The following is a 15,467-nucleotide window of genomic DNA, read 5'->3' as shown; positions in this document are numbered from 1 at the left end:
CTTGGCATTCTTATTTCATTCTCCACTGAGAAGTTAACAAGAACTCTTTAACTGTTCATTCTGATCAAGGCCTTCCTTGCTCAAAACTCTGTAGTGCCTTCCCACTACCCTTTCTAACAGATCCCTTCATATGGCCTTGCTGGGTCTACACCATTGGACCGTATAACCTCCTCAACCATAGGAACCAACACTTTCTCAGTGTTTTCTTTTCCAGCAATACTGTCCTCTTTTGTGCTGCAAACTAGCCAAGCTTTTTCCATCCTCAGGGTGTTGACACAATTTCTTCCTCTGCCTTAGAATTCTTCCCTGGGCTGCACATTTCTGAAACCTGTTTCCTCTAGCTAATAATGCTTTATTCTTCATATGTAATTTAAAATCTCTAACCTAGAAAAAGCTTGCCTTGCTAGTTTAGGTTGAAACCCCTGATTATTTTCTCCTACTGTTCTACATTTCTCCTTAGCCGTTATCACAACCTGAATGTGGTACATTTCATTATTTTATCTTTATTACTGGCATGGATATTCTGTCCATATAGTGTAAAATTAAAGTTGTAAAAAGTCTACCTCTGTTCTTTGCATCCCTGCTACCCAGTTCTCCTTTGAGGTAGCCATTTTTAATATCTGAATATCCTTCCAGAAATATTTTCTAATAAAGAACTGTGTATACAAGTCTTTATTTTGCTTTTTCTTTATTAACATAAGTACTATATGCACTTTTGCATGTTGTCATTATCTGTTAGTGTGCCTTGGCAATTCTTATCATGTAAACAATTGCCTCTTTTCATATGCCACATAATATGAACTTTATTTACTTTCTATTGTTGGGAATTTGGGTTGTTTTTCAGGCTTTGGTTTATTCCAAACAATGATGCATTGGATATCTTTGTATGTAAAGCCATGTCTCATGTCTATACATATAGAATAAATTCCTATAATTGAAACAATTGGGTTAAAGGTTATGTGTATTTTTAACTTTGGTAGTTGTTGCTAAGCTGCTCTTATTGAAAGTTTGGCCAATTCATTTCCACTGGTGTGAAGAAAGCATGTTTTCCTCACAAATATGTCAGTGAAAAATTTTGTTGTCAACATTAAGAGGTACATCAAATCTCTTGCATTATTTCTCTTCCTGGCAGTTTTATTTTTGTATGTTTAGGAATAGAGTGAACTGTTTCTTCGTTATCTAATATCTGACTGACATGCTACACTCTAAAGTCGTCCAGACCGGTGCAGCGATCATGTCTGACCTAGGGCTGCGCGTTCCCTCACCTTTTCCTTACGAGTTATGCCATTTGTGGCAGCCTCCACTCTGTGGAGACTGCAGGAGTTTACCAACTCGCCGGACCTACCTTCCACTCAGCACCCTACTTCCTTCCTGGCTCAGGTTCCTCCTCCTCCATTCCTCGGCCTACAACTTCCGGATCTGCTGAGCGTCCGGGAAACGGTTGGCTTCCGGTCGCGCAGCGGTGGGCGGAGCCAAGATGGCTGAGGAGAAGCTTAGGATGGTAAGCTCTGAGATTGTCTGAGGTATCTTGGCCGCCTCGAGGCGGGGCCCGGCAGGGCGGTGAGGCCGGGCGGGGCGCCGAGGCCGGGCAAGTGCGTACGCCGAGCCCCTCGCCATGGTGAAGCGACGCGGCCAGGTCGCGCTCCCTGCCAGGCTGGGCGTCTGGGCGAACGCGAGCCTGTGCAGCGAGCGCTTGGTCTGTACTGGGACTGCTCCTCCGCTTAGGTAGAAGAGCTCCTTTTTCACTGGACTTGGGTGTTTTTCCTACTCTTTAGTATTTTGTGTTTTGGTCGGGGGCGTACTGCACCTTTGCTAGACAGTTTTTGATAACCCATGGGTTAGAAATTTGATAGGACGAAGCCTGGAAGCTCTCATCGCCCCTGCCCTCTCTCCCACTGCTTCCGGCCCATGTTTTCTCTTGTGATTATGCTTTGGAAATGTGCTGTTTCAGAATTCAACTGTTTAATTCTGTGTTAGTCAATTCCACAAAACAGCCGACGTGAATTCAGGCTGACCCGTTAGTAATCGGCTTTTTGCATCACTGTACATCTCTCACGTCCTTGCTTGTTTGTGACGGTCTTGTATATACATAGTATTTGCCATGTAGTCCAGGCTGGCTTCGGATTTGCCTCAATCCTCAACCTTAATCTCCCTAGTGCAGGTATTACAGGAGTGCGTCATCACTCCCAGCTGAATTTTTTTATGAGGTACAGTGTGATGATAATTCAGCACGCCCGTACTGAGTAAAATGGTCAAATCAGTGTAAATTAGCGTTTCTAGTTTAGCATTTATTCTTTGCGGGTTTGGAACCTGTAAATTCCTTTCCCCCCTAGTTCTTTATAGGTTATAACTTGTGAACAGTGGCCGACCTACTGTGCTGCAGGACGTCAACATTTGCTCCTCCTACCTATAGGCATTTGATTACTATTATTGAACCTTTCTCCCACTCCGTCTTCTCTCTTTCCTAACTTCTTGTTCTCCTACTTTCCCAACCTCTTGTTCTACTCTATTTTCCCATAAAACCAACTTTTTTAGCTTCCACATCGGAGCAAGAAGGTGCCTTGGCTTTCTCTGCTTGGTAGATTTTGCTTAGTATAATTTTTCCCACAGTGCTGCAGATTAGACCCCACTCTTTTTCATGACTAAATGATATATGCATACCACAATTTATTTTCCCATTTGTTTTTAATCCATCGTTGGGCTCCTACCTTGATTCTCTACTTTAATACTGTGAACAGTGCTGCAATAGATGCACAGTATCTCTTTGATACAATGGCTATATTTTCTTTGGGTATGTACTCAGTGATAGGATAGCTGGATCATAGGGATATTTTGTTGTTTTGAGATAGGGTCTTCTCACATTTCCCAGGAAAGCATCAAACTGCCATTCTCTTGTCTCAGCACCAAGCTCTTGCCACTGGGCAAGGCCTTATTATTCTATTTTTAGTTTAGTGTGTTTTTGGTGTTGGTTGGTTTTGTTTTTTTTAAGACAGGGTTCCTCTGTGTAACAATCCTAGCTATCCTGGAACTCACTGAGATCTACCTGCCTCCACCTCCGAGTTCGGGGATTAAAGGTGTGCATCACCACTGCCTATCATCTAGTTTTAATGTTTTTTTTTTTTTAAGGAATATGTTCATAATTGGATCAGATTTCTGAGAAATCTCAAATGTGAAACCTTGTCCCTTACTTTATTGCTGCCTTTCAAACCCTGCCTGCACTAATAGAATGATTTTAGGGTTGTTTTTTAATTATATTTGGAAAACACCATGGAAAATAAAGACTAAATTACCTGTCTCTGGTTGACAGTTTTATAATTTAGTGTTTTCTTAGGTAGGGCCCTCTGTTGTTTGCCCTTTTATTTGCAGAGTAATCACAGCAGTCTATAATCAGAAAACTCAATACAGAGAAGGAAGCTCAATGTATAAACTAAAAATTAGAGTATGATTAATGTTACTGGGTTTAAGGTATTGGCACTATTGTTGTGGGTTAGCCACCAGAGAAGACTGCTCAGACATCGATTTAAGCCAATAGAAAGTCTTTATTATATTAACTTGCCATCTGGAGATTACACTAGGTGTTCAGGAACCCAGTGTAGCACCAAGCCTTTCTTAGGGTGAACTTTTAAGCACAAGAACCATACTCTGGGTTGACATTTGGGGGTCTTGTAAAGCAAATACCTCCCCTTAATTTTCTGTTCATTTTTAAGGAGAAAATAAGCCTTAGACTCAGTTTCTTCTATATACACCAATAAGACATATTGCTTCCTATACTAAATGTATATGTGGGGTTTCCCTCGAACACTAAACAAGGAAGCAGTTCTGCAGCAGCAGCAGATACTAGTTGGATGTCCTCTTAAATTTAATTCTGTTCTGACAGTACCACATGTCCAGAGCTCAGCCTCCAGAATTGCCTCCTTCCTGGGCCAGCTGAGCTGCAACTTGTTCATTTGCCTCTGAGAAGGTGGTTGTTTAAATCAAGATGCTTATTTATTGGTTTATTATAAAGGATTCTGATGAAGAGACATATGGGACAAGGTATGGGAGAGAAGGAACTCAGAGTTTCATGCCTCCTTCAGCTTTCTGCCCAGGAACTCCTATGTGTTATCTCTCCAGAAACTAAAATTTGCCCTTTGGAATTTTTATGCCTACTTCACTATATAAGGATGATTGCTGAGTTGGAGAGATGGCTTTGTGGTTAAGAGCGCTTATTCTTGCAGAGGATCCAGGTTCAATTTCCTAGCATCCCTGCGGTGATCAAAGCCATCCATAACTCCGATTTCCAGGGAATCTAACTATTTCTTCTAACTTGAGGGCACCAGGCATGCATGTGGCACACAGACATGCATGCAAGCAAAAACACACATATAAAATTAAAAAATCTTTTTTTAAAAAAAGGATGATTGCTAATAGGCTGAGTGGGGAAACCCAGCAGTGATGGTCTAGTCAGTCTTGGCCTCTGTGCAGCATTCTTAGAATATGATCTGGAATGGGGGGAGGGTATTGATAGTGTATCAGATTGGATAAAGAATCTCTTTACTGGCCAGCAGTACCAAGGCCAAGGGAGATTCAGATTCCTATGACCTGTCTTAGAGAAGAGAAATTCTAGTACCTATGGCATGTCTTGGGAAGAGAACAGATCAAAAGAGGCCTAGGGAAAGGGAGTAGGAGGAAGGGAAGGAGGAATGGGGAGGAAGTAGGAAGAGAGATGCTTTGAAGCCTTTAATAATGTTCCAGTAGTATCCTAACCATTGAGGAAGTAATTGACTACCCTAGTGCATGTGGGTAGTGGAGCTTGCAGGTCCATACAGAGCAGGACTGTTAGCAACAGTCATCTCCCCACCCTCACCTGCCACATATTGCTTTTCCACATGTGAAAAGCCAGCCAGCAAAGCTGGGACTCCCAGGTCAACCCCCACCCTGATATTTCCATGTCCTCCAACTGAAGTGTGTGGTGTTTTAAGCAGTAGAGTCCTCCCTCTATAGTTCATAGTTCTGGCTTGCCTCCGACAGCAGTAGCAGTAGCCTGTATTGTTTTAGAGGTCTTAGGGGCCTCCTTAGCCAGTAACTCATGGGAGGCAGCCAACCCCTTATACTAGGATTTTTACCCAACAACCTTCATGTCTCCTGAGTGCCCTTTCCCGTCCATGCACGCTTTTATTCTGATTCCCTGATTGCTATTGTTATTGCCTTTCCAGATGCTTTTTGAAATCTGTAAGGCTCTCAACACCTAGTATTATATAACAAAAGCTTTTCTTTTGCATATATTTGTGTGCATGCTGTGTGTATGTATGTTTCTATATGTGGTGTGGGCTTACATCTGTGGTGAGTGACTGTGCACATGATGCATGTGGAGGCCCAAAGGTATGATATCTGGTCTTTCCCTGTTGCTCTTTACTTCTGTTAATTGAGGCAGGGTCTCTCATTTGGACTCAGATTGTGCCAGTCAGCTAGTCTAGCTAGCCAGCTTTCTTAGAGGATCTTGTTTCTGCCTGCCACACATACCCAGCTTCTATGTGGGTTCTGGGAATCTATATTCCAATTTTCACACTTGCAGAGCAAGCATTTTCTCCATGAGGCATCTCCCAGCACTAATGAAAATTTTTTATAGAGGGTTGGTAGGATCACTAAAAGCCCATTGTTGTCTGCTGCAAGCAAGTGCCAGATGGTCTTTGGTGGCTAAGGAGATGCTAAAAATGAAATGTTAGTAAGGTTCAATATAGTATGTAAAGATCTCATCACTTGTGTCGATTGTTTGCTCAAAGAGCAATGTTGGATACAACAGTTGCATGGATGGCTAGTCCTCCATAGCCTACAGTCATTTCCATGAGCATCCTGGGTGCTGATGTACACCTTGAGGCTGATTTGTGCTGGTAAGCTTGGCTCATGCCCAACGGGAAGCAGGGCTACAGTTTTGCTTGCTATGCTAATTGTTGGAGCTGCCTCTGAGTCCAGCAGGCTCTGGGCCAGCACTGTGGCACTTACCTTTCCATTACTAGACTGTTGGAAGAATCCTGGCCTGCATGAACTCTACCTGCAGTTTATTTTCTTACAGGGAAGAAATGGACACCACATACTCTGGAGAAATAGCTGTTCACCTCTGGAACAAACTTAATCTTTTTTTTACTTCCACTTTTTTTTTAAGTTATTGATGCATTCTGTAAAATTTTTGCTTGGGCTTTAAAGTTCCCCAGAAGTTTACTGGCACCACATTTTTGTTGTTGTTATTTTTTTCACTGACAACTCTTGTTCAACACAAGTCTTACCACATCTGCTTTGTAATGTCCTGGACAGAATCCATTCTCTGCTTTATTTTTCTGTCATCCCTATTTAGATGCTTTAGCACCTTACAAACTAAACTTATATATATGCCTATTAAATTATATCTTCAAGGACCTCTACTACCTCATAAAGATCACATCCAACAAAACCACTAAAGCCCCATGCCTGTCCTGAGTACCTGCTGAATTAGGTTCCCTTTTTAATGGTTTACAGACTTTGGTCTAAGTAGCTCAGCAATGGCTTGTCTCTGAAAAGAAAGGCCAAGGATCTGGTAGTTGTTCAGTCCATGAGACTGGATGTCTCAGCAGTCCCAATCTGGTTCTGGGGTCCCAGGGAAATCCTAGATTTCCTAAATTCCAGTCTTTAGTTTGCACTGGTATCCCAAAGAAGTAGGTTCTAGCACCAATGAAAGAATGGCTCTAGAACAGGATAGATGAACTTGCCAGTGAGACTGAGAGCAAACAGGCAAAAAGCAAAAGCTTCCTTCTGTAGTCTGTCAACGGAAGGTACGGCCCAGATTTAGTGTGGATCTTCTAACCCCAAATGATCCAGCCCAGAAAAAATCCCTCATAGGTGTGTCCAGCTGCTTAAGTTTGGTCAATTCCAGATGTAATCAATTTGACACCCAATATTAGCCATCAGAGAGAGAGAGAGAGAGAGAGAGAGAGAGAGAGAGAGAGTGTGTGTGTGTGTGTGTGTGTGTGTGTGTGAGTGTAGGTACCCATGTGCTACAGCATGCTTTTGGGATCCAGTTTTCTGTTTCCACTGTGGCTTGCAGTGATTGAACTCAGGTTGTCAGGCTTGTGAGGCCAAAGCTTTCACCTTCTGAGCCATCTCACTGGTCCTTCTTTCTTTAAAACTTTTTGTATTTATTTACATGTGTGTGTGCGTGCGCGTGCGTGTGTGCATGTTGCAGTAACACACATGTGGAGGGCAGAGCACCTCCTACTGTGTGGATCCTGGGGGTTGGACTCAAGTTGTTAGACTTTTTGAGCCATCTTACAGTCCTTTCAGGCCCAGTAGACTGGGCATAAAATCCTGCCTTTCTCATGCCTAATCCCTCAGTAATGTCTGTCCCTCTATTGTCTTCCAGGGGCCTTAGCCTGTAATAACCAAATGTCCCTAATGACTCCTGTGAGCCAGTCAATCAGAGACTTTATTTTCCTTGTATTGCCTTAGGTTATGCAGCCTGTGGCTCAAGGAAGGATGGATAGTTATATTACTGTTTTTCTGCTTGCATGGCATTTGGACTAACACATCCACCTCCATGTCTATAGTCTTAGACTATGAGAAACTCTTTGATTCCCTGTTTAAAAGTCTTCCCCCAGTCTAAGAGTTCTGGTGCAGAATATTTCCTCAGTATCACAGTTTACTATTCAGGGCCATTATTGAGGCCTCTGCACTCTGAATTATGGGCTTTCCCCTTCCTTTGTCTTGAAGGTCAGACTTGAGGGGCATCTTCTCACTTCTGTGTTCTTCTACACTCCAGTTCTACCCATGGGTTCCAAGTTCTTGGGTCCTAAACAGAGTGCTTCAGATCTGACTTGTATTCCTTCCCTTATATCCTGTCAGCTGTAAGACATGGCAAGGTAGCATCTCCATCATACCCTCCTCTTTCCTGCCAGATCAGAGGCTGATGTAGAGGACAGTACCTATGTCTTTTTTTGAATGTAGGCAAGTTCTTTGGGGCAGACAGCTGAGCCTCCGTTATATGTCTTCTTGCCCACAGTAAAGTCTACACAATAGCTACTACAGTCTGTTTAAGGTCTTGTCCCTTAAACATATGCACTATTTCAGAGACTGTAGTGTATTCTTTAGTACATTAGTGGGTTGGAAGCATCCTCATATGTATATGGTGGTCACCCTTTATTAAGGAATTTTGCCACCCCATATTATATACTATACCATACTTTGTAAGGACACTTCAGTCTTAGATGGTGTGGTCTTGATCACCCATTGCAGGATGCATGTAACTGCCACTATAGGAAGGAGGCATAATATGCCATTCTATCTAGGAAAGATAGCCATGTCAGGATTAGCCTTGCTCCACCCTCAGACAAATCAGCCTCAGTTAACATGTCTTCTCACCCATCATCACAGGGACCATGCAACCACTCTTCCCCACGCCTCTTTGGTTCTATTAGTTCCTGTTTGGGTACCAGTTATGTTGTGAAACTTTTCTTGGGGCTATATGAACAAACATTTCCTCACTAAATAGGCGCTAATAACAAACCAAAGAAATGATTCTCCTTGACTAGTTGGTGAACCAGTGAGTTTGTGTAGGGTTACTTTTGGGAACATAGGTGACCTAAAGGCATTTATGTCACAGGAAAGCCCACCTTAGAATTGGTGATGACTCCCCAAACCTGCATTCCTGCATAGCTTCAGTAAGTCTCCCCAGCAATTATTTACTACTTTCATGACCTTGTGTGTGTGAATCTTGAGCTTCATAAGAACAGTAAGTTTCTTGAACTCCTTGAGTCTAGTAAGATTCCCTCCTTCCTCCAAGAGAGAACAGCCACGTAGCAATTTCATTTTGTGAGTATTGAAGACATTTTAGAATGCAGTCTTAATTTCTGCATGCTACAGGAATCATCAGAAACTTTACAGCCCATTGTTACCTGCCCATTTATTCCAGTGTTTTTAGTTTTGTACTTCTGCCTTGTACATACCCACAAGCTACAATTTTCCTTTGTGTAGCAAGGTGCTGAGAATACTCACATGCTTTTACCAATATATTTGCTTATTTCATTCATTCTATGATTGTTCTCTTATTTCCTAATGTAATTTCTTTAAAAGTTTAAGAGTCTATAAACTGAAATTCTGAGTCTTCTATGTTTGCCTAATATTATTATTATTATTATTATTATTATTATTATTATTATTATTATTACTGTTGTTATTTGTGCAACTGAGAAATAAGCCTGGATCTCATACATGCTAGGCCTGTACTTTACCACTGTGTGACATCTCAGCCCTTTAGAGTTTGTTGAGTTAGGGCTGAATTTCAGTGGGAATTACTTAGTATACAGTTTTTATTACCCTTGCTGTACTTCTTTTTTGTTGCTATTATTATTCCATTTTTAGTTTTTTACAAAAGATTACATGTATGGGGGTTTTATCTGAATATGTGTGGGTGCACCTCCTGTGTGCCTGATGCCCACATAGTCACCCCATGAATGCTGGGAATTGAACCTGGGTCCTCTGTAAAAATAGTCAGTGCTCTTAAACGGCTGAGACATCATCTCCAGTTCTATTTTTTTTTAAAAAAAAAAAAAACAGGGTTTGCTTATGTATCTGTGGTTAGCCTCAAACTGGCTAACTGGCTTTCTCAACCTTCCAAGTGATGGGATTATAGGCCTGCATTGCCATGCTTGGCTTGGTACCTTTTTTCATGATATATCAGAGTGTGGAATTTCTTTTGCCAGTTATGGAAATACAACTGGTAGTATATGTTGAAGAGGCAGAGGTAGGAGGATCATGAGTTTTAGGCCAGCCTACGCTATACCTTTTAAAATTTTTTTGTTTTGGGACTGGAGAGATGGCTCAGTGGTTAAGATCTTTTGCTGTTGTTCTTGCATAGGACCCAGATTACATTCTCAGCACCCACATGGTGACTCACAACCATCTGTAACTATTTCCAGGGGATCTAGTGCCTCTTCTGACCTTTGTGGGTAACACATACACACATACACACAGTACACATACATACAGGCAAACATTCATATATATAAAATAAACAATTATTTATTTATTTTTGGTTTTTTTTTGAGACAGGGTGTCTTTTCTCTGTATTCTTTTGGAGGCTGTCCTGGAACTCCCTCTGTAGACCAGGCTAGCCTCTAAGAGATCCACCTGCCTCTGCTTCCCGAGTGCTGGGATTAAAGGCATGTGTCACCGATGCCCAGCAGAATAAACAAATATTTTAAAGTGTCTTTTTATTCTGAAAAAATTACAGCCAATATTCCCCTCCCCCTTATATTAAGGCATCCAAATCTTTTTGCTGTTCTTGTTTTTGTTTTGAGACAGGGTCTCACTATATGGCACTGGCTGTCCTAGATAGATTGCTAGTCTCTAATTCTGAGATCCTACTGGCTCTGCCTTCCTGAAGATTAAAGGTGTATACCACCACAACTGGCCCATATCATGTGTATAATGTATAAAATTAGGGAAGTGATAAAAAAATCCATTTAAAGATTTTTCTAATAAGTTAACAGTGTAGTACATTATCTTCATGTCCAGTGTCTTCCTCTCTTGCTCTCCACCTTATTTTTAAACCTCTCACTGCACCTGGAGTTTTTGATTTGGCTAGGCTGGTTGGCCAGTGAGCTCCAGGGGTCTGCTTGATTCTTTTTTCCCAGTACACACATGCTCCTGCACCAGCTTTTACTTGGGTACTGACCATTGGAACTTGGGTCTTCATGCTTGTGCTAAAGGTACTTTACTGACTGAACTGTCTACCTTCTTTCTGTCAAACAGAGATCATGGGCTGGTGAGATGACTTAGTGGATAAAAGGGCTTGCTACCAAGCCTGACAAGAGTTAGGTCCTTGGAACCTATATGGGTGAAGGGAATTGAAGGATGTCCCCTCTGCACATGCACATGTGTAGACACACACACACACACACACACACACACACACACACACACACACACACACACACACACACACACACACACACACACACACACACCCTGTAAAAAAAATTCAAACATTTTCTGGTTTGGCTGCTGACGAGTAGACGAGTAGAGCACCAAATATACTTTATGAGTTATCTAACAACAATTTAGTATATTAATATGAGTATATGTTGTACATTATAATTTTGGTACAGCTGGGCAGTGGTGGCACACACCTTTAATCCTAGCACTCGGGAGGCAGAGACAGGTGGATCTCTGTGAGTTCGAGGCCAGCCTGATCTCCAGAGTGAGTGCCAGGATAGGCTCCAAACCTACAGAGAAACCCTGTCTCAAAAAACAAAACAAAACAAAAAGACACATTATAAATGCACATATAATATGCATTATACATTATGAGCAAGTTGGATAGCCAAAGACTAATGTGGTAGTTTAAGGCATAATCAGAATGCCCCTTTATACATCTCTTCATTTAATGGATTGAGTACATTTCTGGTGAGTTACTGATCATTCTTGTTATGAATGTGCTTTCAATTAGCAATACATGGGGCTGCTTTAACACAGATAACTTCTTTCATTTCAGAAAACTCAGGTTCCTGAATCTCAAAAACCCAGACCAAAAAAAGGTCTGTATGCAATTTCATTGTATATATATATATATATATACATATATGTACCCGTTTCTTTGATTGTTATATACACTAGAGCTTTGTAAAGTGTTAGGAAAAGCAGTAATGGTTCAACTCTTAACACAATATCTAGCTTTTTATTTTATCCCATTAGATTTATTATTGACCTGTAATGCACTTAAATGTTGTTTGGTTAATATATCAATGTACACTAATTTTTATTTGTGTAATACGCATTCAATTCTTGTACAAATCAGACCTCCACTAATTTTATGTATGCTAAGTAAGTATGACATTTAATTTTACTTTAAAACTTTTTTTTTTTGAGACAGGGCTCTGCTATGTCTATTTCCTGAGGGAAGAATCCATACCCTATTTATCTTTGTTTAAGACTGGCCTGAGCCAGGTGGTGGTGGCACCCACCTTTAATCCCATCACTCTGGAGGCAGAGGCAGGCAGATCTCTGTGAGTTCAAGACCATCCTGGTCTACATAGCTAGTTCTAAAATGGCTAGTGCTACATAGAGAAATGCTGTCTCAAAAACAGGGTAGTGGGGGAGAAAAACCTCTGTCTCAGAAAAACAAACAAGCAAAAGACTGGCACAAACTCACTGCATAGCTCAAGCTAGTCTAGAACTTAAAATACTTGTTTGTCAGCCTTCTGAGTAGCTGAGATTTATGAAATTCAGTTGTAATCATGCAAGTATCTGACATAATTACTAGTATTTTTATACCATTTCTAGATATGAGAATCATCCTGCCATTACCTCATTTAATAACCAAATGACTGAGCTAGGATATGTTGTGATTGTCAATCCAGTATGTATTTTACCCTTTCCTTAGAGTCAGACCCATGGGTCAGTTGGCCACAGGCCTAGAAGAGGACTGTATATCAACCAAGAATTATTCCAAGGGTCAGCAAGATGGCTTAGTGGATTAAAGGACCTGCTGCCAACCTGATGATCCAAATTCAATTTCTAGGACCCACATGGTGGAAGGAGAGAACCACTTTGTCCAATATTGTCCTCTGACTTCTGCATGTTATGTGTACCCACACGTAGAGAGCCACAAAATAAACAAATATAATTCAGAAAACAAGATCTTTACATAAATTTCCAAATTCCATGGAGAATTTAATGTGCTGTTGTAATTACTTACAGTTAGTTTAGACATGAGTACATGCTAAACGAGAAAATCTAACACTGGTTATATTGTTTGTTATGCCAAAATATGATTTCTAGCTTTAGAGTTTCCTATTGTGGAGAGACTGAACTGGCTGATCCATCTCCACTATATCCGGAAGGATTATGAAGCATGCAAGGTGAGAGACTGCAACAGTGGAGGGAATGAGAGGCTGGCTGGGCAGACACTAACAGGATCTGAAGCACACTGTGGCAGTTAATATCTTGAATTTGCAACCCCTACATTCCTGCTTTAAACTTTATGTATAACTTTGACTTTAATCTTGTCTTTCTCAGTGTGTTTCTGTATAGCAAATAGGACCAAGTTCTTTCCTGCTTAAAACTATCACAATTAGTTTTAAAACTAACTTAAAACTAACACCCTTTAGTATGACATTTTTAGTCATCCTCTTTCCAACCCTCTCCTTTGCCTTAGCTTTTCTTCCACCCCTTGCCAACACAGTTTGAAACTTTTTGCTTTGGGAAGACTTCCTTAATTCTCTGAGTTAGAATCAGAGATGCTGTTTTTTTTAGCTCCTAAAGTACCTGAGCTGAGCCCATCACCATATAGAACCCATGGGGTTTGCTCATCAGAGGATCCTAGTGTCTGTAATGGTACTTAGAAGGCTTCTCCTGTTTTTCTAGCTTCATTCATTAGATTTTAAATCGGGGTTGAGAAAATTTTTCTGTCATGAGCCAGATAGTAACTTAATTTGATTTTTTGAGATATGGCCTCACTTTGTATCCCTGGCTAACCTGGAACTTGCTAAGTAGACCAGGCTAGCCTTAAAGTGCTAGAATTAAAGGTGTGTTGGCCTCCATGTTTGGCCAAGACAGTGATTTATAGACTTTAGGGTTACTGTAGTCATCATCTCCTATTTGTCATCATCATTTTATTGTTTTTTGTTTTTGTTTGAAACTGGATTTCATGTAGCCCAGGTTAACCTCAAACTCAATAGGTAGCAGAGGATGACCTTGATTTCTTGATCTTGTTTCCACCTCCTGACTGCTGGGATTGTAGGCATGCACCACAATGCATGGCTCCTTTTTTAGATAACACAAAACAGAAAACTTAAAAACAATTTATGTGTTTGGATATTTGCATACATGTATGTCTGTGCACAACATGCAAGCAGTTCCCAAGGAGGGCAGAGACGGTGTCAAGGGCTGGAGTTATAGTTGTGATGCTGGAAATCCAACCCCAGTTCTTTGGAACAGCAGCAAGTGCTCTAAACTGCTGTGCTGTCTTTCCAGCCTAAAAGTATTCTAAATGAGGGATATACAGAAATATCCCAAGAGCCCTTAGAGTGCTAACCTCTGTCTAAAATAAGTAATCATAAAAAAAAAAAAATCCTGAAGGAAATACCTAATTAGTCATTATTAGTGTCCTCGGTATCTCATACATGCCCCTTGTCTATTTCTACTGTTTTCTTGGTAACGCTTAATCACTAATTCAGGTGTTCTTATTTTTTAGGCTGTGATCAAAGAACAGCTTCAGGAGACTCAGGGGTTATGTGAATATGCTATCTATGTCCAAGGTAAGACATATTGTTTCTTTTCTTACTGGAAAATTATATTTAGCCTAGGTCCTTGAGAAACAAACAACTTGGGGAATACTTAAATTCAAATAATGTCTCACAAAAGTCTTATTCACTATCTTTTGAAATTTGAATACAATTCTCTGTGTGTTGCCCATACACCTGGAAGCCAGTATATGACATTAGGTGAATATCTTTTTTTTTTGTTTTTGTTTTTCAAGACAGGGTTTCTCTGTGTAGTTTTGGAGCCTATCCTGGCACTCGCTCTGGAGACCAGGCTGGCCTCGAACTCACAGAGATCTGCCTGCCTCTGCCTCCTGAGTGCTGGGATTAAAGGTGTGCGCCACCAAAGTCCGGCCAGGTGGTCCGGCCAGGTGAATATCTTTTAAAATATATTTTGAAATTATTGTTTTACATGTTTGAGTGTTTTGTCTGAATATATGTCTGTGTATCATGTTCATGCCTGGTGCTTGTGGAGGCCAGTAGAGAGAGCATTGGAGCCCTTGGAACTGGAGTTAGATGGTTGTGAGCCACCATGTGGATACTGGGAGAGTAGTATACTCTTAACAAATTGAATCACCTTCAACCTTCCAAAATAGTATTCCTATGAAGAATTTCTGTGATCTGCAAAAAGACCAGTTACCTAGTTATAGATGCTGGGGGCAGAGTGGGTAGGTGGAAGTTAGCTTATTACAGATTTTATCTTACTAACCCTTTACTTGCTTTTACCCATTTGGTAATGACTGGTTGGATTAAAAGGCTGGGCAGTGGTGGCACATGCCTTTAATCCCAGCACTCAGGAGGCAGAGGCAGGCGGATCTCTGTGAGTTCGAGGACAGCCTGGTCTCCAGAGCGAGTGCCAAGATAGGCTCCAAAGCTACACAGAGAAACCCTGTCTCGAAAAACCAAAAAAACAAAAACAAAAAAAATAAAAATAAAAGTTATCCAAAGGCTTTCTCTAATGTGTTATCTTATCTCCTCCTCCTCCAGTTTTTCTGATGCCAGCCTTTTCTTCCAAGAATATGGTTTATTTTCTGTATTTTCTTTTGCTTGGCAGCACTGATTTTCCGCCTGGAAGGAAATATCCAAGAATCCCTGGAACTCTTTCAGACATGTGCTGTTCTCAGCCCTCAGTGTGCTGATAATCTCAAGCAGGTGGCCAGATCTTTGTGAGTATTGGAGCAGTCACAGAAGACCACATAA

At 41.0% G+C, this 15,467-nt stretch overlaps 1 protein-coding gene across 4 annotated transcripts in view; it reads left to right on the top strand.

The window, feature by feature from the left end:
* Positions 1–1,391: 1,391 nt before the first annotated feature.
* The window catches only part of Bbs4 (Bardet-Biedl syndrome 4), a 33,773-nt gene continuing 19,697 nt past the window's right edge, over positions 1,392–15,467 (top strand). For 2 of the 4 annotated variants that reach the window (XM_027414894.2, XM_027414892.2), the window contains exons 1-4: positions 11,526–11,542; positions 12,785–12,866; positions 14,201–14,264; positions 15,322–15,433. Coding sequence is in view for 2 of the 4 variants with exons in the window: in XM_027414895.2 (XP_027270696.1) it covers positions 1,478–1,501; positions 11,501–11,543; positions 12,787–12,866; positions 14,201–14,264; positions 15,322–15,433 (323 nt within the window). In the remaining 2 variants the exon portion in view is untranslated. Of the gene's footprint in view, positions 1,502–11,500; positions 11,544–12,784; positions 12,867–14,200; positions 14,265–15,321; positions 15,434–15,467 lie in introns of those variants that run through there. The other 2 variants (XM_027414895.2, XM_027414896.2) reach the window with 2 other exon arrangements.

Source organism: Cricetulus griseus, chromosome 4 (assembly GCF_003668045.3).
Source record: "Cricetulus griseus strain 17A/GY chromosome 4, alternate assembly CriGri-PICRH-1.0, whole genome shotgun sequence".
NCBI lineage: Eukaryota > Metazoa > Chordata > Mammalia > Rodentia > Cricetidae > Cricetulus > Cricetulus griseus.
This window is presented reverse-complemented; position numbering and strand designations above follow the sequence as displayed.